Below are 26,385 nucleotides of genomic sequence, written 5' to 3' on the forward strand. Positions count from 1 at the left end.
CCTTGTGTGCTGTTTTCCTTGGGTTTTTTTCTCGTTTACATTGGTTTGTTGCAGGTTATGTTGTTTATTTGTGGTCCTACTTCTGCCTTACAGGCAAGAAAATATCCTCCGTTAGCTGAGATGCTGTACATACAGCATTGTAGAAAATAAGGTTGTCCATGGTCAGACAACTCCATCTTTGAAGTAAAAATGTCAGTTGTGTAAAATGTCTGAACTGGTTGGGGTGGAGACAGGAGGGGACACAGAAAAGTGTTTTGCAAATAACCCTAGAGATGCAGTTCTGTCATTTCAGCTGTACTGCAAGGTGTTACCCACAGGAACTCTTTTGGTTTGTTCGATATTTGTATAATTTTTCTTTCAACCCAGTGAAATTTTTTTACATCATTACTACCTCCAGTTCTTCACACCTTACTTCAGTGTTCACAGATTGTTGATTCAGCAGGTGACTGGGACTTACCTGTATTTTCCATTCTTTGCACACTTGACGCCAGATTTTACCCTCCCAAACTTCCTTAAAAGAGAATGGGAACTCTCTTTAGTGTTATTCCCAAAACACCAAACAAACAAACACCAAAACAAACAAAAACCCAAAAGAAAACAAAAGCCACTTTAATTCCAAGCTTTTGCAGGCTCTATTTATCATGAAGTCTGTAATTCTCTTCTGATTAACAAGAAGCAAACACTCCTGTTCATTCCTGTTCTGGTGGATGCAATGGGCTGCAGGCTGTGTTAGCATTGCTGATGCTTTTGCTGATAAATACATGTTTGTGTCTCTGTCTATGTCAGTAACAAAATAAAGACATACAGCACGAATAAATCCATAGGAAGTAGCAATAGTCCAAGTGAAGTTTAATATCACAATTTATACTTGTTTCTAATCTTAGTACTTGAGACTTGTTGAACATAATTAATCTTGTAGAGAGAAAAAGGAGAGCTGTCCCTGCTGTAATGATGTGTTTCCAGCATCTCGATGGGCTTGGATGCGTGTTTGGATCTGTGAAGAACTTCAGTCTGCTCTTGTGACGAGATTGTTAAACAAAAAAAACCCAGGTATAACGAAATTTTATTAGAGTTTGTAAGAAATTTATTATGATATCAGCAAGGAGGCTTAATACCCCATAAATTTGTTCCCTCAGAAGCTGCCTCTGTGCTTATTACCCAAGTGAGGATTTTGAGTCATGCACCAAAGAAGTAGCATTCTAGCCAAGGGCTTCTGTGTCACTTGCTGGCTCTGTCTCTCTCCTCTTTTTGCCTTGGGACAGGATTTAGGGATGGACAAATGTTAAAGAACATTTGATGAACATTTGAAATGTTAAAGAACATTTGAACAAATGCTTTGAACAGCAGCCTTCCCACCAGGCCTGCCCTGGAAGAGGGAACCTGTGACACTGACTTGCACAAATGTGTTCAAAGCCAGTAAAACACAGGTCTGAGGAACAGCAGACATTGTAATGTTGGAGTGGCTGTGACTGTGACAGGACAGTATTTGCCTGCCTGCAGGTGACTGCTGTGAATCCTCCTGCACACTCCCAGCTGTGCATATGTCAGCAGAGGTTTACACAGCAGCTTGTGTATTTTCCAAATGGGTTGGTCTTACCTGCTGGAAGGTGATGGAATGTCAGAAATCTGCTCTCAAAATTTCCATATTTTCCTGAATAAATTTGTTGCAAAAGGTAGCTTTTATTACTGAAGGATATTTTTAAAGCCCTTTTGATTCTCTTTTTAGTGCACCTGTGTATATGTGTGGAAACACTCATGCAATTTTCTTCCGATTTCGGTTTTCTAATATGTTTCACAGAATCCAGGTTGTCTCTCCTCTGTCAATATTTGTGATGGGTTAATGATCAACCTCTTGACCTCATGGCTGTTCCTGGTGTACATCCAAATCTCTTTTCTGTCTTCCTCTAAAAAAGTAAAGAAAAAAGTGAGTGTAATTGCATGGTTCTGAGTAGGTGAGCTCACTCTGGATCCTGTGTTTTTGAAAACACGCTGCAGGGAGCAGAGGGGCACATGCTGCTGAATCCTGGTAAATCATTCAGCGTGGGAAGGTAATGCCAAGAAATCCAAACTTCTGTCTTGTACCTGTGACTCCCGGGTACGTGGTGCTTGGTGCCTGGCTGGGGTTGGTGTGGATGATCTTACTTGCCAAGACCATCAGGGATTGCACAGTGGCTGCTGGAGCTCATGGCCAGTTGCGCATCTGCCCTTTGTTGCATTCTCAATGTAAAAGTGTTGTTATCTTATTGCAAGAGTCCCATACCTTCTCGGTGATTTCTCATGGGTAGTTCTTCTCAACACTGCTCCTTCTTCTTCAAAGCCCAGACAGCAACTGACTGTCGGTCCCAGTTCTCCCTGTCTCATAGGACTGTTCTTCCTTATTGGTTACAGCTGTGACTCAAGCCTGTTTCTGATCTTGGATAATTGGCCTGGCTGCAACTCTTGGGGGTAAAGCTGCTTTTTACACATTTCTTATACTCTATTCCCACCTCAGCCCTTGGCACAAGAGCCAGCACAGCAGGGACTGGGCTGTGGCTGGGAGTGGCACCTGCTCCTCTGGAGTCTGGCCCCTGCACTCCTGTGCTCCCCACGGCTTCTCCGTAGGGACTTTGGCTCAGACCCTGCACCACAGCCTGGGCTGGCTCAGCCTCTGCCTGTGGGGATTCCTGCTGGGGTGGCTTGGAGAAACAAGGGACACGAGGCCAGAATGAACTGGGGAGATTCTGATTTCTTTGTCCCTGCTCTTGTCCTCTTCCTTCTACTTCATCTTTGTTGCTGGTTTCATGACAACAGACTAATTTGATTCTTCTTTTCCCTCTGCAGGAAGTCAGAGTGTTCTGAATACTCACTGACATGGAGAGCAGCTCCTTACTTGGGATATTTCTCCTGCTGATGAGCTATATCAACAGCAGCTGCCCATTTAATATTCAGGTAGTACTTCTGAGTTACCTTTTTAATTTGTGTTACTGTGGCAATTTCAGCATTTAAACTGAGACGACATACAAAGTTCCTGTTCAGCACATAAAGTCCTGTGGGTTGAAGAAATGCTTTCTGAAATGCACAAGAAAAAAATACTGTTCATATATATGTATATATATCGAAGGGAAATCAGCCTTTCTTAGCTTTCTACTTAGCCCACTCTCCTGTTGAAAAATATTCTCCTTGTGATATTGAATCCAAAATCATAATCACTTTTGCATGGCAAAGGCTTCCAATTTGGGAAGTTAAAATGAGGCACTCACAACGTGTGTTCTTAGACCTTGTGTTGACTGCACTACACGAGGTTTGGAAGTGGCTTCAGAAAGCTGTAGAACAGGCACAGGAGTGCACAGGATCTTGGGGATCATTGTGGCTGTCCTTGCAGAGGAAGAAGAGCAGAGCTGGCAGTGCATCCATATACCAGAAGGCTCACCTCTGTGTGGGACACCTACTTAAGAGCAGGTAAATCCTCTGAGGTGACCCCAGAACACAAGGGGTGATGAAGGGAAATTTCACTCACGTACATGAAAGACATTTTCTCTGTTACCAGACAGCAGGATATATCCAAAGCCTTTCTCCATTAAGAATTTTTGTGGGCTGTTACTAATTGCCTAGAAATGAGGCAATTTAATATAATTCTAGAATTTCAGGCATTGCTGTAGATACCATTCCTGCAGCTACAAAGAAATGTGTGTTTTCACAGTCCAGCTCAAAACTGGGTTCTTTCTCCAAGGGCACTGCCCCATGACTTGGGAAATGGAGCACTGTTAAGTGCAAACACCGCTGTGTGGATTTTTGTGTGCTTTGTGGGGATTGCAGCCTGAGCTTTCACCTTAGAACGCTGGTAGCAGCAACCTCTCCCAGCATCTGCTGGGTGGGCTTTGGATATTGGGCCACACTTCTGGAGATGTAACAAAAAGGCAAAAACCTCCAGAAGCAGCAGGGGATGTGTGGGCAGGACCTTAGTGCCATATTACCTCTTTCAGCTGTTCCTCCCTTAATTTACCGACAGCAGTAGCTTCAGGCATTGCAGGAGGAGTGAAGCGAAGCTGAGATGAACTAAATGTAAAACTGACATTTCAGTATTTCTCTTAATCGAGGATTGGTGTCTGTCCTGTTGTGGCCATGGTAGCACCTGGAAAACTCTGGGTCTCCATTACCAAATATCAAACTAATAATTGCTGGGAATCAAGATGGATAAGCAGAAAAATATAACTATCCTTCACAGAAGAAGTTGCAATACTCAAGAGCCTTGTGGAATAAAAAATTATTTATTATTTCTGCACTTACCTACAGGTATCAGTAGTGACTCTTTTCATTCACTGAAAGAAAGATTTTAAACTACTGATATCTTTTGCTGGAACACAGGCTAATTTTATTGTCCTTTGGGCTGTTTGTGTAAATTTCCACTCCCCCTATTTATACCACTGTAACGATGCTGCTGCTTTGTCTTCCTGTACCAACTGTTCATTTTTGCTCTTCTAGTGTTTATGAGAAAAGACAAAGCCCAGGAGGTGCTGTGAGTCCATAAACCTGCCAACCACTTCCTAGAAGAGATTGGTCCAGAGAACCTGGAGAGGGAATGCAAGGAGCAAGTGTTTGTTTGAAGAGGCTAAGGAGATCTTCCATTCACAGGAAAAAACAGTGAGAAACCTGATTTTAGGAGAAGTAGAGGGTAGTTAGCAGTGAGGTGTAAATAACCCTGGTTGTTATAATCCTGTGTAAATAAAACTGGTTGTTAAGGCAGGGAGGAAGGGAGCGCTGGGCTTGCATTCTGTCCTGAAGAGGGCCCTGGGCAGGCTCCTGGCTGATGCTGCTGGCTCAGAGAAGGCACAGCCATGGGCCTGTGTCTGGGCAGTAAGCTCTGCACACCTCGGCTGGTGGCTGTTGAACACCAGGGTGTCAGAGTTGTTCCCGGGCTCTTGCTGGAAGGTCGAGTACCATCCTTGGACAGGAGAAGCTCTGTGTTGAGTTCAACATGACACCCCATATCCTAAGTTCCAGTCTTTGTTTCCGTCATTCCTCCTTCCAGCACTTTTTCCCTGTGGCCTGATTAAAGCCAGGTGGGCTCTGGAGAACAGTGGCTGGGGCCAAAATGGCTCTGCAGGGGCCAATGGGAGCACAGGGATGTTGTGCCCAAATGGAATGGGAACACAGAGGGCACAGTAAGACAGAGCTGGAACACAGTGATGTTGGGGAAAAGGAGACTTTAAAGGATGCTTTTGGACAGAGCCTGTGCACAAAGGGTGACGCTGGACGTACGGGGATGGCAGGAGATGTTTTCAGCTGGAACAAAACCCTGGTGGGCTCTGTGACCCAGAAGCCACTGTGGGACAGTGCAAGAGCTGGCTGTGCCTGAGCACCGTGAGGCCGTGGAACAGATCACCAGGCCTGGCAGGCCCAGGGGAGCCCTGGCTGCCCAGGGTGAGCTGAGCCAGGGTCCTGCAGGGCAGAATGAGACCACAGCACCTGCAGCCAGGTGGGGAGAAAATGTGGGAAATGCGGGAGGGAGGGCTCTGGCCAGAAGGCAACAGGGGCTGTTCAACCTGGGACTGGGGGGCTGGTTTGGACACGCCTCAGCCCACCCCTCAAACCACCCAGACAAACATCAGCTCTGCTTTTGGAGCAGTAGGACTCCAGGGTAACGGGAGGAACACTGTCATCATGGACATTGCCCCTGGCAGGTAATACTTCACTTCCAGTCTCACCATAAACACCACACCTAAATGCTTTCTTACTTTATCATCACTGGGTGCATCAGGAGGAGCAGAGTTCATCAAGCCATTATAAAGTTGTTTTTTTCAGGTCAAGAGCAATAGAACCACATGTATTTCTCAGTCATCTGCCAGGGTTTTTGATAATAGGGACCTTAAATACCTTTATCACTCTTCCCCTCTCTTTTGGATTGGAATGTTAATACCCTCTCTATTGAGTCAGTCACATCATCTGTGCTTTCAGGTTGTGTCTCCATGTCCTTGGCGGAAAGCCAGGCTTTGCCTCCTTTTGGAAGGCTGGTAATTTTTACAAGGCAAGTTCCAGGGCCAGGTGAGGTTCCTTAGAATGCTGAGCATGGTAAGGGAGGTAAAACTGAGGCTCAAAGGTGAAGGCAAGTGCATGTGGCAAACAGGGTCAACTGAAGTGCTTGTTTCCATTGTCTTGTTTTGGATTTTAAATCATGGTTTGGAGCATTTTTTGTGCATGTCCTTATTTGTTACTAATTTTCACTCTGTTGTCTCTGGTCAGCGTCCTAGTGCTGTGTGGTGGCTTGTGCACAGAAATGAGTGACAGTATTTATGGAAAATAAAAAAATCTCTGGTGATGTGTCAGGTCTGTCTTGTCTCAAAGGGCACCTGGAGAGTTTGGACTGCAGGATCACAGCCTGCAGCATCAAAAACCACTGTCACAACCAGGGTCTGGTTTGGGCTGCGCTGCCTTAGAGCAAAAGATCAAAGCATTCTAACCCCCTGTCGTTCCTTTTCCCGGTGAGAGTATCACCAAGACCGTTCAGTTTGCTTAAAGTTTTAACTTGTCCTGACTGCAGGAGACTTTGACAAATACCAGCGAGAATTCAAGGAACAGAAGATGGCTGAGGAATGGAGCTGAACACACCCCACTACAATTCCAGCTGCAGTGGTGACACTGCTCTGCTGCTGTTTTGAATGAGTCCGTGAGTCCCGCAGCTGGGTAGCCACACACGACAGGGGCTCCGCCCTGCGCTTCCTGACCAAGGTGCTGCTGCCCATCGCGGGCCGCGGCCAGGCTGCGCACCGGCAGCACGCACAGCACGGCCGCAGCCGCTGCTGCAGGGGAAACAGCAGGGGGCCCTGCACTCTGTCCCGCCACGCTTCGTTTCTTCCAGGCACTGTCAGCTGGGAAAATACGGTGTACAGACCAGAGTATGCAACGACATCCCCTGGATCAAAGAGCTGGTTGAAAGCCTAGCAGATTCAGAAAACTCTTCCATTGAGTTTTATTAATACCACCTCTAAGAACAGGATCAATTCTATCGTTAGTGTTTCAATCTATGACACTATGCCTGCTCCTGTCCTTAATGGTGTAAAAAAATTTTGAAATGTGTAAATTGCTCATTTAAGTATCCCTGAGTAAAGCACTTGTGCATAATAAAGAACCATCTGCAAGTAACAAAAGGGAAGATGACTCCTCTTAATGATGACTCCTCTAATTTAAAAAAATCAGGAAGATTTTTTTCTCGAGAAAGAAAGTGCTTTCCATGTCTCAGGCCTGTGTTCCTAGAGGCCCACAGCCCTGTGTGCAGTTGTGGTAACAGTGTCCCTCCCGAGACAATGAACACAGGGAGGAAGTGCTGAAGTTCTGGTACCAAGTACAACCTCGAGTAAAATCAGTTAGATTTGTATTTACAAATCTGCATTTGTATACAAATTTGTATTACAGATCACAATTACATATGTGTTCCAATACAAAAACCAATGGCTGTATGGAATCACATATAAACCAATCAGGAACTAATCCAGCTGCAGGAGGATTTTATGGCAGGATTCTGAACAGTTGATATTTGTGTTTCATGTTAAAAGTTTTGATTTTGTGACCCTTTCTTACAATTGACTATGAAGTTATAATTACAAACCCCCAGCACTTGTGAAAGTCCATTCTCACCGTTCCACAACAGAACCTTTGTTTTCCTCAGAGAACTGGTGCTATTATGAATAATTTTGACTGGAAGAATTTGTATTAGATCTTGCACAAGACCACCAGGTTCAGTACTTCAGGGAAACACCTCTTAGGATGTAGAAGTAACCCCCAGCAACCCCCATAAGGAGTAGGACTGGACTGTAGCACCAGAACTACAAAAAAAGTTGAGGGATGAAAAATAATCCCTTCTAACCCTTGAACCTCCCAAGCCTCACAGAGTTTCATCTGCCATGATGGCAGTAATGAATGTCCTGGCTTATAAGAAATTATTAAAACTTAAAAAAAACCCCAAACCCTAAGCCCCTGCAGGGCTCAGCATGCTAAAAACACACAGCTGAGGTGGTTACTGCATCATACACAAACCTGGAGAAAGCAGGAGCAGAGCTCTTTAGTGCCCCAGCCAGCACAGGTGCTCTCCTCTTCAGGCTGGTGTCCCAGCACACAGCTCTGTGTTACTGTCACTCCCTCCACCCTCACAGGGGCAAATTCAACACACAACCCCTACACAAAGTTGCAATCTCTCCATGACTGGTGCCAGCAGTACCTCAGCCAACACCAGGATCCCCAGAGTTACAGACTACTCATTACAGAGGCTCTGCTCCAACACAAAGGTGATTTTTCTTAATGAAAAAATGCCAACTGCCAATTACCTGTGCAGGAAGAGTCCTCTTATTGGAGGCAAGCTCAGCAGAGACAGCCATTTTCAGAGGTAGAGGCAAAGAAGCCACAGAGTACCAGACGTTACTCTACTGTCAGTGTCTGTAGCAGCAGGAACAAAGAAACAGCATTATTCCTCCTAACATAAGAATGCTCTCCTTCCCACTGGTAAAACAGACTTTTGCAAAGTCACTGGTAAGCTACAGTGATATTTTAGCTGGAAGCTGCTGGAATTTTTAGTGGTCAATCTGCTGGCTTTCTCCCAAAGTTTACATTAGTCTTCATGAAAACAAAATCCTTTGCATGGAACACGATCAATACTTTTAAATCAAAAGCAATAGCTGCAGATCTCCAAAGACGTAGCAACTGATTAATAAATCAATGAATAAAAAGAAATTCGACGAAGTTGAACAAAAAATTAACCCCTCAGTTTTTCCATATCCCAGGTGGTTTGTGTATACCTTCATCTGAGCAATGAACAGGCAGTCCCCTCCCAAAAAAACCCCAGAAGATGTTTTATTTTTTAAAGTGTTGTAATACAACAAATACATGATCTGTACAAAGGACACAACAGGGCCAGTTTAAATACAATCAGGAGAAAGGAGTCCCCATATTCACAGTCCTCAGACAACATCTTCTACCAAAACCTGAACCAACAATTTAAGGATTCACTTAAAAAACAAACTAAAAAACCAAACCCACCCCAAACAAGTTAAAAAATTTAAAGGTCTCCAAAGAGTCTGTGGGTGTATTGTCTTACAGCAGAGCTCATGGGGCATTCTGTGAAGGGTCACAATGGCATCTTATTGCCCTCAATGCTGATTTTCACGGCATGGGCCGATCTGCTTTTTTTCCTGATATCTGTGAATTTCCGCATCTGTTTGTCCAGTCGACTCACCCCTTTCTTAGAGGTCCCCTGGAACTTAAAAAATAAAACTAATAATTACCACTGAAAAAAAGCAGACGCCCCAGAGGTCCAAGGCAAGCGGCACATGCGAGGCTGCGCCGGGGCAAGGAGCTGGGGAAGCCACTGGGCCCAGCTGATCTGTCTGTTCTCTTCCCAGAAGGGGAAAATGCTTCCCCCAGCATCTGCAGGGCCCAGGTGGAGGCAGCGGCACTCACAGCCATCACAGTGCAGGGTCAAGCGCTGTGTAGCTGGATACCGTTTGGAAATTTTGTATCTACTGGCTGCAGCCATGTCAGAACCACAGCACACCAGTGTCACCACTCTGGACTTCCTGCAGCAGAGTTCCACACAGATACACTGTGACTAAGGTTGACACATCAGTTTTAGGCCGCCATTTATTTTAAGCTCGAGGATTAGTATTGAGAAAGCAGGGGATTACTGAACGAAGGCAGTGTAGGGGGGTAGCAAAAGAAATGCCTAAGCTGACCATACAAGCATTGCATTTCATCTCTGTATTTGAACTGCAAATGAAAACCAGGTGGCGTAAGTTATTCTGCACAGATTAATTCAGTGATGGGGTGCTGAAACGCCACTGAAGACAAACAGCAAGGACCTTCCAAGCCATAGCCAGTGCTTCCCAGAAGGCAATTTTCCTTAACTAGACAACAGAAACAGCAAGTGATGGAAACATGACACTTTTAAGTTTGGGAGAAACAGTGATATCCAACACATGCTACTTTGTATCTGAAAAAGACATCCATTAGAAACTTGTTCCCATGGCTAAGGAAAGTGCTCCTGACATGCTGATTTTAAATAAGGTTTATTGATAAATCTGTTCACTATTCATTGAAATTAGACCTAAAATTTCACAGTGATGTTTAAGAAAATATCTTTTTAAAAACAAATAAATATGAAGCTTAATATGAACTCAACAGTTATCTATGGCTTGTGCTCACCTCTTCCTGTCACTGTTAGCTTGTGGTAGCCCTGCTCACAGCATTGAAATGCAGACCAGGAATTGTCAAAGCAATTCCCACTGATGCATGTTCTCCCAGCCCACACGCACAGCAGAGGATTCTTCTCCCCCTGGTCTCATTCTGTAGCTCCCATCAACCACCCCTACTGTCTCACATCATTCTACTTCCTTGAAGGAGCACGTGTGAAAAACACCTCACTGTGCCCCAGTCAGAGGTCAGCCCGCCACAGCATGCAGTGACATGAGCTCCTGTACCAAGGGCTAAGAATTCCCATGTGTCACTTCAGGTGAATCTGGAAAACCTAATTGTGTCAGAACAGCATTCAAAACCACAGGTGGTGCAAAGCTGGTTTTGAGCACAGGTATTTTCACTGAACTCCTGTCATTTGGGTACCCTGAAGCTGTGCAGGCAGGAGCCATGGCAGAGGTTATGTGCTAGAGCCTGTTTTCTCCTGTACAAGTTCCCTTGGAGGTCACAGTACAGACACGAGAGAATTCAAGGAGAGTTTTCCAGGTTAAAGTTAGGGTGTACACACTCCTGTCCTGCATGTGCAAACTGCCAACAGCTGGAGCACATGCACTGTTCACACCTCCCTCGAGGGATACCTCTCCAACTTGGGAAGGCAGTGGTATGGCTACAGGGGCATCCTGTTGCCTTCAATGCTGAACTTGATGGCCCGATGCACTTTGCTGAGTCGTTTCTGTTCAGCAAACCGTCTCTTGTGCTTTTCCAAGCGACTAATACCTCTCTTAATAGTCCCGGGCTAGAAACAACATCTCAATTAATGGACAGAAGGAGAAAGAACAGCAGACAGCACAGCAATTGTTACTTCTCCCACTTACACATATTCTACCACATACACCCCTTTAAATGAAACTGTATGCATAGATGGATGAAGACAAAGCAACACAAAGGCCTCCAGCGAAGCTGTTCATGTTTACCAAAACCTCAATGGTTTCCCAAACTAGAATATTACTAGAACATGATACAAAAGCTGGGAGAGGTATAAAAACATCTGCGCAGTGACACAGGTACTGAACTGCAGCTTTAGCTCAAAATGCTTTAAAGCAAGAGGCCTCTAATCAGATTCTCACCTGAGAGAGAAATGCTAGAAAAGTTAACTCAAAAATCTCTTTTTGCTCAGAGATGTTTTCCTGTGAAATCATGTGATGAGCTTAGCGCAGCCTACTTATCAGAGAATTTACTGTCCACACTCACTACAAGAGGCCCTTAAAAGAACTATGCTCCTGTACAGTAACCATGGTGATATGGTGACAGAATCCTAGCCTTAGGAACAGTCACCAGGACACTGCCAGTGCTTACCCTGGAGGACTCCATCTCCACGTTCCACTTGGGCCTGACAACGTAGTCTTTGTTGGAGGGCATTGGGACCCTTGCACGGGCACAGAACCCAGGGTCCCCGGGCCTGAGAGCCCTATGGAAAAAAAGGATGCGACTGTTACGGACAAATCTTATCCAGAAAGAAGAAAAGCCACCCAGTGTTCTCCTCTGAAACACACTGTATACCACTGCCTCTGAAACCTCTACAGGAATTCCACAGTGGTAGTGCCACCACAATACTTCACTTAAAAAAAAACAACAAAGTATTTATATATCCAACCTACTTTTCTTCTCCTGTTAATACTTTCTCCAGGTCCCTACGGGGAGTCTGACCACCAGAGCTGCAAGAAAAATAAATATTTATAGATATCTATATACAGAGAAAGAAATTTTAAAAGACAATGAAGTATGCTAAAAGAGAAGAGAGACCATAACTGACTACCCTTTTAATTCCTTCAGTATTTACACACCACTTGGTTTCTCTTGATGGAGTCTTAGAAGAATTGCATGTTTCTGCCTGCTACTCCTACCTGCTCATTTTCCTTCGATGAGGCATCTGTTCCAAATCTCTCTGCTCCCTCTCTTCTCTGGTCATGCCTTTGTAGTTTGAGGTAAGGCCGAAGATGGGTCGAGACCATTCATCTATTAAAAAAATGATTAGTTAACAAAGACCAGGCCTTTGTTTCTCTCAAACCACTCTGGTGATCAAGTACAGCTTTAGAAGTCTGTGGCAAGTATTTATGCTTCCTTTCAACCAAACGGTTTTTGAGCCCTTAGTATTTAAAGGAAAACCAGCCTTGTGAACAGAAAGCAAGAGCTTTCATCCCCAAAGTCTCTTTGTTGCCTGCTCTTCTAGAACATCTTCAAGCCCTCAGAATACTCAGTGTCAGGACCTTCTGCACAACCAACACAATGCCATTTTAGAAATATGCAGAAAAGGTCCTAAAGAATCTAAGTGTATCATCAGTCTGCAGCCATTCTGGATGGAATGCACTCCACATGGAATACAGCTGAGTAGTAAACATTCATTCAGCTAAGTTCTCTCTGAAGTCCATGGAAAAAATAGTCCTCTGGCAGCACCTTCCTGCCTTTGCAGCATATTCAAAAGATCTGGACAATGAGCCAAGAGAGAACAGAAGCAAAACAAATGCCATCCTCTGGTTTAAGACAATGAAATAGGTGCATGCAGAAGCTAATGTAACAGTGCTTGTTAAGAGCTCTACAAAGTGATGAAACACATCAGTGAGGTTCCTACATTGCAGAATCTATTCTACAGACAACAGCAGTGCATCAGAAACCGATGCAGAAGTTCCACTCATCTCCAGAGGAATCTCAGACAAGGCACAGGCAGGTTCACGTACTGATCAGCTTCCCAGCCATGTCCTTGTTCGGTCTCGACTCCTTGGGGTGTTTGTACAGGTACATCACAGCCCGCCCAATGCCGCTGTGCTTCAGGGTCTCTTGGCTCACACTGGGCAGCTGCAGAGAAAAGTAAGAATACACAATAAATTATGTCTAAACATTAATTAATGGTGTCACTGAACTTTGCAGAAAGACCTTTCACTTAAACCAGCTTGGAAAATTTAAAGTTTTCATTTTCCCATTGGGAATTGTTTAAAGTATCAAACACCTAAATCTAGAAATCTGCCATAATATCCTTGGCTTATACACAAAATTAGGTAGCTTTCTAGAACTTTTTGCTCCAAAAGCTCTCTAGTTTATATCGCCCCAAAACTATGCTACTGCCTTCAAATCATTCATTCTATAAATAAAACCTTACATGGCAAAAACACTCAAGCAATCAGCTTAGCCACAGACACTGAAAGCCTACACGGAGTGTGAGGGACCTTCCCGTGCACTGCACACTTTAACAGAACAGAAAAGAGAAGGGACCACAGGGGAAGAAAATTCAGGGATGCACAGCAAGTAGTTCTTCATTTAAATCTGGATATAAACCTGAAACAGGCAGGCAGGGCCAAATCATCTGAATTCTTACACACAAGCACACCCGCTGTGCAGGTTGCTTCCTTGTGTGTTTCACTGCACAGCCCATCAGTAGAGCTGCAGTTCATTTATCATCTCACATTTCCCTAAAGCACACGGCTGTAAAACTGTGGAGAAGCTCCAAATCAAATGTGGTGAAAAGTCAGGTCCAAACCTCTTGCAGGATCTTCAGAAGCTCCTCTCTTATCTTTAGTGCTGGCAGACTTCGGTCTGGAAGAGGAGAAAGCCACTCTTTGATGGCAGACATAACACCACTATCGATGAAAGTTTCTTTGAGATCCTGCCTAAAAGGTTTAAAGAGAAGCCCAAAAGTTATGTAATACAGCAACATCTTAAGATGTGATGTCCCCTGAGGAAAATAGTATATTTGAGTTTGTTTCATGTAAATGAAGAGGGAAAATTATGTATAATTTTATGTTTTTGAGGTCACCTAGCTTCAGCATTTACTTGGAATAAAAAAAAGTGTTTTACTGCATATTCAGTATAGCTGTAGTGTAACTTCATGAAATCTTACAAATTCTGACTATTGCCCATGGTTACAGTTAACTGAAAGAATGACAACTCACTTTTTAAGATGCATAACTACAGTTGGTAGCAAAGTTAACTTCTTTAATGCTGGTTTCTTTTGTGTATTCAGCTGACGATCCTCCTGTAGAGAGTTGAAGAATCAGCACAAGTTAATCAAAGACAGAAATCAGCAACTCCCATTCTTTGCAACACTGACAAGAAAAAGACTAGTCTATTAAACTAGAAGTGCAACTTTGGAGGGATTTCACTAATTTTGTCCCCTGCTCCACAGCTCACCAACAACTATGCAAGAATTTCCCTGAAATAAGGTCATCACTTTAGTCAGTATTTCCCAATAAAGCATCACATTACGAGAGTGCTCCTAAATCTACATTTTTTTTTCCACTTCATGACTTAGACTGACTACAATAACTCGAGGTCCTCTATACTGTGCACAGATAACACTTTGTTAGTAAAGCCTCACCTGAAAAACAGAAAAATAGCTAAGCAGAACAATGGGAAGGGAGAACATGTATTTTCACCTCTGTCATTTCAAACTTACTTCCATCCAAGGCCTGACTGTCACTATTAATATTAATCTGTTACTCTGATATCATTGCCACGGCACTGTCATTCAAACAGTTTGGAAAAGGACTCTTCTCAGAAACAAGTACCAAAGCATGACACGTGCCAGTAACACCACAATGAAATTAAAGCATAGTCCCTTTCTCAGTTTACAGAGCACCTATATATCCCTTTTAATAGAAGTTGATCTCAGCTGATGGAAGTTTAGCTATTTAACTAATTTCAGTTTTAAAAATTAGTATTCTGTCAAAATTTTAACAGAATGTTTTCATTTAGAACAGCAAAATAACATTTAAATGGTTATACAGACGTAAGAAGGGTTCCACAGTGTACAGATTACTCCTGCTAAAGACAAGACAGATCTTTGTACCTTATTAATCACACAATTTTCCCATGGTGTGTTTGGAGCCTGGAAAACTTACCTCAGCAGCTTCATTCATCTTCACAATCATGGCACTGACCACATCATCTGCGTCACTGATGAAAGTTCCCCCATCACGGTTCCGCCTGCGCTTGCCACTCATGCTCTTCTTCCTCTGCAGCATCATGTCGAAATCTGACATGAAGTCCATGCTGAAACACAACCACAGTGTTAACTGAAGGTCCTTGGTAGGAAATAATTCTGTGTTTCTGCAGCGTACAAACACCGTGTCTCAAGGTCCCTGTGAGATAATTAATTATCCTCAGTATGCAAAATGCAAAACTAGCAAAGGCTCCCAGACCTAATACCCAACGTGCACACCTGTAATATCCAGGGTCCATAATGCTCTTCCACCAAAATCTGGCATTAAGAAAGGAATATGTAACACAACGACTTACTGCTTCCCTCTTTTGATGTTATCATCCGAGTCAGATTCATCTGCTGTCTCCTTCATGTCTCCATCACCTTTCTCTTCCTCCAAATCCTCCTGGTTAAAACCCTGATGAGTACAGATAGTGCAAATCAGTGTATGGATCAGGACTGAGCATCTACTCAGGTTACTGATACTAAAAAACTACAAGTCTTCAGATGATCTAGAAAGATGAGCAGAGTCTTTTTAGTTCCCCCTGTGACTACTGTCACACCAAAAATTCTCCCAGAAGATGAGCTGTAAATGTTATTTAACCCAAAGAGTACCCCTGTGAGCCTGGCAGATACAAAACTGACCTGATGCAGCATATACATTCTCTTCAGATCTAGCAAGTCAACAGGAGACATCCACAGTAACGCTTACCGTAAATTCCTCCTCTTCCTCATCACCAGATTCTCCAAATATATCTGCAATCAGGTTCCTGTGAAGATAACAGCAACATTTATCAACTTGGACTACAACAATGAGATGTGACTATTCTGCAAAATCTCTAATGATTGTATGAAGATCTCCCTTTTGTTCTGTCTCCTTCTACTGACCTTTCTCCTCATGCCACCAAAAAAGGTGAACAGTCATTCTCTAGTTGGGATTTATCCATTTTCCATTCACCATCACTCCCCCTGCCTAAAACCCCCCCAAAAAATCATATTTTTTCCACTTACTCTTGTTCATTTCCAGATTCACTGTCACTGCCAAACAGATCTTTCCCTTTTTTCTTCCCAGCATCCTCTTTTCCTTCTTCTTCCTCCTCTTCACTATCAGATACAACATTTTTCTTCCTTTTGTCAGATTTCTCTGAAGCAGCGTCACTATCCGATTCTTCAGCATCAGAAAGGATTCGTACCTTTTTTGCAGCTGCCAGCAGAAAGGAGCATTACTACACGTCCCAGTAATAGAGGGGACAACTGTTACTCTCCAATTGTTCTCTGACTAGTTTGCCAACATCCGACCATTGCCATTTCCTAAAAACCATATCCATTCTGAAGTGTTTTATTAAATCAGCAACTGGAGCTTCCATACACCACATCTATCCATAAAAAAATTGTAATTTCAAATCTCTCACCCCCAGTATATGAAAAAAACACATAGGAAAAAAATACTAGAGATACAGCAATGAAGTAAATAACAAACTACCATGTCAACAGATGCCAGTTAGATCCTTACAGTCTTCTAACCTACTTATTACTCAGAAGTGTTAGATACACATTCACACAGCAAAGCAGTCAGAATGACAGCCTCTACAAATGCAGTTCTGCTCCAAAACTAAATCTGATTTATGGTTTCTCAACTTAAGATGCTTTATTCACACAAAAGCAATGATTTAACTTCCACACCACTACCTGTCACAGCACGTTTTCACAGTATAGTTTCTTACGTGTTTTCTCACTGTCATCCTCACTATCAGAAAGGATGGCTGTTTTCCTCTTCACTGTCTTTTCTTCCTCTTTTTCATCTTCATCACTGTCTGATATTTTACGTCTCTTAGGAGCTTCGTCTTCACTGTCAGAGCCCTGAAATCCTTTCCTTACATGTTCATTATCTGAATGATGAGAGTCATTCTGCACCTTTTCCTTCCTGTCCTCCCCATCGCTATCTTCAGACTCTATCTGCTTGTGTCTGGACACATCCTCGCTCTCCGAGTCGCTGGCTGGCTGCTTCTGAGGCTCTTCACTCTCGGAGTCGCTGGCTGGCTGCTTCTGGAGCTCTTCACTCTCGGAGTCACTGGCTGGCTGCTTCTGGAGCTCCTCGCTCTCAGAGTCGCTGGCTGGCTGCTTGTGTGATTCCTCATTTTCAAAATCACTGCTGTGATCCCTTGGAGGGTCTCCATTGTCAGAGTCACTCGCTCGATGATTTAAGGCCTCTTCATTTTCAGAGTCACTTAAATGCCGGTTTGGACGGTCCTCAGTATCAGAGTCACTGTCTTTCTCTCCATGAGTTGCTTCATTTTCTGAATCACTCGCATTGTGATTTGGGGGCTCCTCATTATCTGAGTCACTTTCTTTTTGCCTTGGGTTATCTTCATTTTCAGAGTCTGTCATATGAGGCTCTCCCACTTGCCCATCATCCTCTCCATCACTGTGTTCATTCTGAAACAGAAAAATAATCTCAGACCTTATAAAGAAAAAATGTTCTGAATTTTTGCTTGTCCTTCCTCCAATTTGATTACCCAAGGTGCTGCAAACTGAAATAATGTCTATGTAGAAATAATTAGACAATTTGCATCAAAAGACTATCAAATACTTCACATCCAAAAAAGCATTATCAATGGAAGTGTGTCCATCCTGCAGCTCCACGGTATTTTGAAAACAGTAACAGAATTCACAGAACACTTAAATAAGCATGTCTAAGAAGGGTCCAGTTGCTCGAGCGTGAAGGCTTAGTACTTTTATTTTAATAGGACAGGCCTTCAAAGTGGTTTAGTTGAAATTCCCAGTAACAAAGCAAGAAAGAGTATCTTGCATTTGCCATTTTATTTTCCTGACGATCTCAAACAGATGTTTCCCACGTGAAATACATCTCACTGAAACAGCACACGCATTACGCTCCAAATGCAGCTAGTGCCTGTTCCTTCCTTGTTGAAGAAACCTATTTAGGAACAACTCAAGACCAAACGCCTAGCAAAAAACAAGAATAAAGCTTTAGTCAGACTTTTCAGAGTATTACTGTTAACCAGTTTTGCACTTCAGATTCAACAACTCTCCCCTATGCTGACAGCTCCCATGCTTATCCAGACACCCAAGATAACCCATGCACAAACACACCCATCTGGCAACTCCAGAACGGAAACAATCCTTTGACTTCTCTACACACCAAAAAATACTGAGGCACGTGCTCCACTTTTAAGAGAACATCTCACAAGCCACCTTACTAAGTATAGTTACTTACAGCATTATCTTTTATCTTTCCAACATCTAAAATCTACTTGGAAAAAACATCTCAATCACATTTAGCTGAGAATATCAAATTAGACTTGAAAACTCATTCCATTAATTCAGCTCTCACAGCTACTGTCACCATGATCCTGCTTTCAGCTGAAAACAACAACATTGTACAAGGAGCTTCTCTTTCACACACTCAACTCAAATCCTCAATCAGGCTTTCCTCAGTCATTTTGTCTCAGCTATAAACTTTTTTGACTTGCAAACTGAGTATTTACTGTGACAGGAGATGCTTTAAGATCTATATGTCCTGAAGTTTCCAAATCTTTTTTTTCTCCAATTTTGAAACAGACTTTTCTGTTTTGAAACAGACTTTCAAAATTGAAAACAGACTTTCTATCTATTTTTATTTTCTCTAGTCGTTCTACTCCCACATTCATAGCCATAAAAAATGTAGGTGTAGCTGCCCTACACCTACAACAAAGAATACTATTCATCTTTAAAACGCATGATGCAGGAAGAATTTAAAATCAAATTAATTTCAATTGCTTTTAAGAACTACTTCCTCCATAATTATTCTAAGAGGCAAAGAGCATTGCTTTTTAAGACTTTGGACTTTATATACTTATTCCTTTGGCTAGCACTTGATAAAGATCTTCTAAACTACCGAAGAATTACTAACAAAGTTACTGAACAATGAAAAAAAATCCCAGGACCATGAAATTTTAAAACATGCACTTCAAATACTACTTCACAATTTCCACGTTATTTAATGCTAACTACAAACAGCTGCTGTGACAATCTAAGTTGTTTTCTCTCTGCTGCTTGTTCCTGTCTCCACAGCAGTGCACGTAGAGATCTTTTGAATCTTTTGTCTCCAGAAATTCTCATTTCTCCTCACAGAAAGGAAATATGGTTCCATTAAAACCTGAATCTGGAATTTTAAAGAAATATTAATATCAGGAAGTGACAGAATTGAGGATGAACTCAACTGCTCTCAGCTTGTTAATATTTTATTCCCTTAGCAAAAAATCACTTTAATTGCCCTTCTCCTGTCTTGTATGTCCCACATAAACCAACCACAGGTGAATGTGACAGATCTTCCCTGACTGCATTACTTTAGACTAAAGAAAACTGCAGCTGGAAACTGAACAGAAAGCAGATTCCACAGCAGTTACAGGTAAGGTCACTGAGAAACACTGAAATCAAATTGGTATCCACAGTAATAAAAATGATTTAATCCTTGTTTTTCTACCATTTTATTTTGTGTGGGTTTGCCTGTCTTCTCAATGTCAGCTGGAGAATGCTGAATAGTACTGATAATTACATCAGCAGTAATAAAGGATTTTACTGAACAAAACCCCAAGAAATTAATAAAAATAGTCCTCTTTAAGATATTAGGACCATCAACTTTCCCAGCTTCCAGTTTAGGAATTCTTTGGTGAACAAATAAAAAAAATAAGAACCAACAAGGAGTGATTCTTCATATTTCCAAGGTCAGAAGTGTGGCTGCAGGTTATATGTGCACCTGTTCAGAATTAATCACTAAATTACAAAGAACTTCTTATGCAAAACCTCGGTGAGAAGACACTATAATTACAGAGCATTATTACTGAAGATCATGACAAGATCCTGAATCTTTAACTGCTACTGCAAACTGACAATCACACCTGAGAATGAAGATGTTTGGTGAGGGAGAGCAGACACACAGCAGTCAGACTCACCCAGCGGTCACAGCAGCTCAACTGCTGCAGAGTGACCCCTGGAGAAGCAGCAGCTGAGGTAACGTGGCTGTCCCTGCACACTCTGGGCACACAGGCACCACCTGCCCAGCCCGGGGAGGAGAGCTGTGCCCGGCAGCAGCACTGTCAGTGAGGAGCCCCCAGCCAGCAGCACAGAGCACCCTCTGCAGCAGAGCTGGGACCCTGCACGGGGCAGGGCCTGCCCACAGCCCGCAGCGCAAGGGGCTGCACACAATGAATGAACCTCTGCTTTGGGATGTAACGGATATGAAAAGTGACCAACTTCCAGTATAATGACAAAATGCTGCTGGGCATGTTTGATAGTCTTCGCTTTCCCTTTTGTATTTGCTCGTCTCTACAAAACTGTTTTCAAAGAAATGAAGTATGTAATTTTTGAGTTTTCTAGTTTTCATTTTCCAAATGATTGATTGAAAGATCAGACATCCTCAAACCAAGTAGGTCTCAGGTAATTGCTACTGCATTTTTCTCTAATTCCTTTGCTTTCTTTTCTTCCTCCTCTTTATCTATAAACATTTTAATTGAGATGTCCTTAATTTTTGTTTAATGAAAGAGTTCTATAACATGAGGCTTTAGTACAGTATAAAATAAGGAATATATCAAAATCAAATTTACAGTGTTACACTTCTACATAAAAATTACAGCTACCAAGCAGTTTATTGGATCGACATGCAGCCACTCTTAAGAGCTACTTCTTCAATAATTTAGTAACTTCAACAAAATTGAACCCATCCACTACAATGTCATGAAAGGTGAGTGTTAAACTAAGACCTACACAACCATCATGGGCATATCAGCAAGTTCCTCCTTTTTTCAGAAGTGTCACATATTTGTGTTTGTTAACAGTCACAGTCTAACCACAACTTAATTCATGAAACAGCAGCAACTTGGTGGAAGTGTAAAAACGAAGTTATTACAGATTTCTGTATGAGCCTGACTTGGACAAACACTGTAAACATGATTTCAGATTCATTACTGTACTAAAACTAATTCTAATTGTCTAAAGCAGAATCAGTAAGGACATCAAGGAGAACATTTATAGATAAAGTGGGACTGGGGGAAGGAAAGCCAGAAAAGAATTGTGGAAAAGAAAAACCCACATACCTGAGACCTACATAAGTAATTCCTCAGGATTCCCCTTTTCTTTAAAGTTAAAAACCTGAAAGAAAAGTTTGAAATTTTAAAACTTCAGTTCTTTACATCTGAGTTCTAAATCAGAGACAAAATAGTAATTAGACTTAACTGGTTAGGCTGTCTAAAAAGGTTTTATTACCTCTGAGTGTCATTTCTCCCACATACTCCTAAAGATGAAGAAAATAAGAGGATGACAGAATATTTAGAGTAAATAATAGGACAAATGACTGAGAGCTACTTCTTTCAGAGATGGCTGCTCCACCTTATTGCCTTTCGAGTGCAAAGTGAACTCAACGGAGGGAAAGAAAAATTAAAACTTCATAGCAAAACAAAATACTTGAATTTTGATCTGAGCTGAATCAAATAAAGCATTAAGGCTTGACAACTCTCATTTAGTATTGGTCAAGAAGATGGCTTAGCTTGGCTCTTTTATTTTAATTGACTTTCTGAAGTATTTATCTATAGAGGAATATTCAACCACCATCAGAGAACAAAGTCTTTAAAATAATGCAGCACAAGAAGAGGGCCAGCTAACAATGATAACTGGTACTTTCTGTACCTAACTCTCAAGAAGACATGCTGCAGATGTAAACAACAGTCAACCACCTTGCCACAGTAAGCAAAATTAAAATCTCAGAGAAGTACAGGAAAGTAAGAACCAGTCATCAAGCATTAACAATGACACAGAAGAAAAAGATTAATACTACTGTAGCAGCAGCAGGACTCTTCACACACTCATCACACTTTTCTCCCATGGAACAGAAGTTCTACATTCCTCTGGACAGGCAGTTATTTTTCCCAGCCTGAGGAATGTGCTTCCTGCCACACTGAAATTGTCACTGTCACAGTGGGAGATGCTGCCTCACACCAAATCTATTTCTTCCCGTGGAAATATCAACACCTATCAAAAAAAAGTAAATTCCAAATGTGCTTTACAATTAGGTTCAAATACTTGGGAAGAACTTTCATTTTATTAAAATACAATCCTCATCTACTTTCTGACTCTGAGGGAAGTATGAATTCTATAAAGGCAGAGGAAAAAAAAACAACAGGATTGTAAGTTATGCCACAGTGGAGTCCAGCCTTCTCTCACATCAGCCTTTGTTGCATTTTAAGCAATTTCTAAAACATGTAACACTGAAAACCCAGAGTAAATTCTGATCTTTCCATACAGTACAGCAGAATAGCAGAACGCTCTGAAATGGCTTTGATTACAGCTTTCATGAGCATCAAAAAGTTCTCTGTAACTTTGCTGGCAGAAGACCTGAATTCACAGGCCAGAATTATTCCTTCCGACTAAGACCTGATGTAGCTCTAATCTGAGTCGCAAACAATTCTTAAAAATTAAATCTCAACTTCCCAAACTGTCCTAGAAGTCTAAAGGGAGCCTTCTCTTTTACCAGAATCTCTTCTCAGCCAGGCAATCCAAAAATGAAGTGACTCTGCCCCAGAAACAACCCTGGACCAAAGCCTTTCCGTGCTGAACACTTCTTCAAGTGGGAACCACTTCAGAGGAAAAACAGGTCCCATTCAGGAATCTCAACCTGCTCCACATGCACACCTGCTCCTTTGGGAACGACAAGGTGAAAACCAGCACAAAGCAGACTCAGGAGTCAGTGCCCCCATCTGACATGGAAGCTGGGAGAGCATTTATTCTCTGTCAAGGAAATCACCACCTCCAAAGCATGTGGCTTTACAACACTGTGCAGAATTTCAGGTACAAATTCCTCACAATCCAAACATTTTATCTTTGTGAAATCGAGGCTAACCGAGTACAACTTGCTCAAGTTCAGAACAGTGTGTGCTACCATAACAAGAAACAAACCAAACGAACCCTAGCCAACATACTTGTCAAGAGACTGTCCAACGCTTTTTTATGGAAATAAAGTTTTGCCCGACAGAACTCTTAAGAGGAACGGAATAAACATGTTTGTCTCGGTTACGAGAGAATGCCACTTTAAACAACAACAAAAAAGAATTCAAAAAGAGTAAACTTTATCTAGATAAAGCTCCCTTAGTACCTCTGAATGGTGCCCTACACTTCCATTCTCCGATCCAGAATGTTGTTCGTTTCCTTCATCTTCCACATCAGATCCTGAGTCTCGCTCGTCTTGCACTGGAGTAGCTCCTCCATCATCTATTCCGAGATTTTAAAAAGAAAGTAAAACTCAGCGTTTAAAGGAACCGCACGGGAACCGGGCGGGCTCCCGCTCTAACGGGGCAGGGAAACGGGGCTGTCCGAACAAATCACCCCAGACACCCCCGGGAGCGCACAAAACCTCCTCCACCAACCGGCGGCGACTGCCGCACTGCCCGGACACCGGACTGCTGAGGCAATTAACGCCCTCAGCGCTGCCCTCAGGCCAGGGCCCCGCCGCTGTCCCCCCGAACCCGCGGGCCCTGCCGCGCCCGACGCCCTCCCCGGAGGGTCCTGCGCACCGCGCCGCTACCTGACTGCTCCCCGCCGTAGTAGTGGGTGTCCATGCCGCGCCCCGCGGTGGCGGCGGGCGCTGCCCGGGCGCTCCCTCAGCGCGGGCCCGGCCCGGCCCCGCCGCCTCGCACAGGAACAAGATGGCGCCTCCCCGCCCCGCAGCACCCCCGCCCCGCGCGCACGGCGCGCCGGGTCTCGCGAGACTGCCGGGGCAGCGGCCGCCAGGGGGCGCTGGCCGCTCCCCGCCGGCCCCGCCCGTGGGCGCGCGCTCAGCCACAGCGCAGCCGGGAGCGTTCCGGCCTCTGGGGATCGCTTCCCCCCAAAACACAGCCCGCCCTTCGAACGGGGCTCGGTGTGAGCGTGACTGCTGAAGCGCTGGGCAAACCGAAGCAGCCTTGGAGGGTAAAAGGCTGTTTGTAGCCCCTGGGTGACCACGGCAGCGCTCAGCTGCAGGGCGGCCTGGCTGTGATCCTGGCAAAGGTGCTGCCTTGTCTGAGCCCTGCGGGAATCTCCAGCGGACCAAAGCAACCCCTGACACCGTTCATGGCTGCTCGGAACCACAGCCCTGAGCCACACGGCAGTGCCCAACATCTCCCTCCTGCCAGCCAAAGGGCCATCTGGTGCCATGCCTCCCACAGTGACTAAGGGTGGGAGATCTGGAGGGTGATCTAGAGCAGAAAAGATTTTGCCATTGAAGTAACAGGTAAATTTATCTGCTCTTTCCAAGCGGAGGCAGCAAGATTAACGCGCGTCTCCAAAGAAGGTGGCGAAGCAGAGGCAGAGCTCAGGCACACGAGCGGGCTCTGATGCTGCGAGGGGGCTGGCAATGTTCACGTGTGCGGCGGGCTGGAAGGGGACCCACCATGGCCACGGAAAGGAAGAACAGGTTCTCCCAGCAAATTTAGGCCCGGCTGTCCTGGCTGAAGCTCCAGTTCAATCTAGTTCATGTGTGGGTGGTGCCTCCAGATTTAGCCTTTCAGGATTGACTGAAAGTTCACCCTGAGCTCCCTCCCGGGGGATGGTGACTTCCGCAGTAAACGTGCGCGGGGCAAAACAATGCTCGTATTTTTCAGGGATTGCTGTGTTCTGTTTCAATAGCCCCTATCCTGTGAGTAGTAGCATTACTCAAGTATTTGGCATGCACATGATATGCTCGTTGAGGGTTATTAGGGATGGCTGCTGTCATTCCCGCAGCATTTCAAAATTCTAATAAATGTCTAATAATTCTAATTATTGCAACAATTCTAATAAATGTATAATAATAATAATAAAAGTCTAATAAATGCATACGGTACTGGTGACCTGCCCCTCAGTCTGTCACAAAAATACCTTCATTTTCTAGGGAAACACAGGTCAATGTGAGACAGCTAGAAAACTGCTGCCCATGTCATTTGGTGTATTTCTGAACAACAGTGACTATTCTAATACTGCATGCTGCACTTTTGTTCAGAGTCATCAAAATTAAGTAAGTTGAGTATTCGGGGCAAAATGAGTCTAATTCTTCTGTGCTAGAGGCACCTTGGAGTGGATGGCAGAGAGGTTAAGCCATTATTAACCAACACTTTCTGTCCAGCAGCAAGCACTGTTTCATGCAGGGAGTTCAGTGTACCAGGCTAAGCACAGCTAACTCAGCTCACTCTCAGGACTGAGTCATTATTCAACATCTTCTGCAGCAAAACACTTAGAAGGAGAAATTGGCAGTGGAGTCAGATGTTTCTCAAATACAATCCTAAATTCTTAGCAAAAATGCAGAAAACTTTTTTTTTTCCCCTGAAAGCAGCTTCCATAAAACACAGATAATGTCTCTGTTTATAGCTCTACTGCTCCGCTCTTTTCCATATAGCCACAAAGATCCTTAAGTGAGTCTCAGGATCATGCTCTTAATGGTGTCATGCACTTTTTTCCTGTTCCCATATGATTTTTATTTCTTTTAGGTCTTTGCACTGTGTGGTTTCACTGAGATCTTTTCTGGAAGGAGCAGGCACATGTAGCAGTATGTGATGGGAGGCTCCTGTCATTGCACTTCTCTGGCTTCCAAAAAGAAATGGAATGACTTTACACAGCTGACTAAATAGAAGGCAGTATGACAATTTTACAATACAACAAATAAAGGAATAAGGAAATAACTTGGGAGTAGTGTAACAGAAAATAATGGACAAGGGAAAACATAAATAGAAACAAACAAAAAACCCCCCAAAAAACCCCCAAAAATCCGTGTTGAATAATGTGTACCAAGGTACCTGAAAATTGTACCAAGGTATCTAGAAAACACAGAAATCTATCCCATACTAAAGCTCCAAGTGGATCAGGGTATGATGATAGTCTGCCTTGGAAATTAGTCCTTTATAGATATGTGTCATGTTCTGCAGTGATGGGGAGCCACCGTCCCAAATTCCACTGAGGCAGCACTGATGAAAGATTGGAGATTCTGTGCATTTACTGAGAGTGGAAGGAGGTACCGAGGTTTCTCCCTAATTGTTATGAATTCCCGTCTTTCTGAAATGAAACCTCCCAACCTACTTGTGACAAGCCACATGCATCGCACAGGAGAGGGAGCACTGTGTCTGAAACAACCTCACCTCATCGATGCTGAAGAACTGGGCATCCATTCCAGCCCTCGTTCTGCAGGTAACGTGTGTGTGCACACTAAGGTGCACATGCCTTTGTTCCTCATGAGCCAGAGCTTGGCAGTATCAGTCTGTAAC

The 26,385-nt window shown here is 43.4% G+C and overlaps 1 protein-coding gene across 4 annotated transcripts; it reads right to left on the reverse strand.

Annotated features, from left to right (window-relative positions):
• Positions 1–8,795: 8,795 nt before the first annotated feature.
• On the reverse strand, positions 8,796–23,860 carry IWS1 (interacts with SUPT6H, CTD assembly factor 1). Of its 4 annotated transcripts, none has more exons than XM_038145736.1 (15): positions 23,700–23,860; positions 23,271–23,386; positions 16,852–17,563; positions 16,139–16,331; positions 15,840–15,897; positions 15,445–15,545; positions 15,048–15,198; positions 14,100–14,182; positions 13,688–13,817; positions 12,891–13,008; positions 12,060–12,171; positions 11,814–11,870; positions 11,512–11,623; positions 10,794–10,951; positions 8,796–9,226 (listed from the first exon to the last, which is right to left on the reverse strand). In XM_038145736.1, the coding sequence occupies exons 1-14, from the start codon at positions 23,731–23,733 to the stop codon at positions 10,823–10,825; spliced, it is 2,106 nt and encodes a 701-aa protein (XP_038001664.1). In that variant the 5' UTR covers positions 23,734–23,860; the 3' UTR covers positions 8,796–9,226; positions 10,794–10,822. The 4 variants fall into 4 exon arrangements, with proteins under 4 accessions (XP_038001664.1, XP_038001665.1, XP_038001662.1 ...); XM_038145737.1 differs by lacking the exon at positions 10,794–10,951 and adding an exon at positions 21,220–21,274 and having other exon boundaries at positions 23,700–23,720; XM_038145734.1 differs by lacking the exon at positions 10,794–10,951.
• Positions 23,861–26,385: the final 2,525 nt, after the last annotated feature.

The sequence above is a fragment of the Motacilla alba genome, chromosome 9 (assembly GCF_015832195.1).
Source record: "Motacilla alba alba isolate MOTALB_02 chromosome 9, Motacilla_alba_V1.0_pri, whole genome shotgun sequence".
Classification (NCBI taxonomy): domain Eukaryota; kingdom Metazoa; phylum Chordata; class Aves; order Passeriformes; family Motacillidae; genus Motacilla; species Motacilla alba.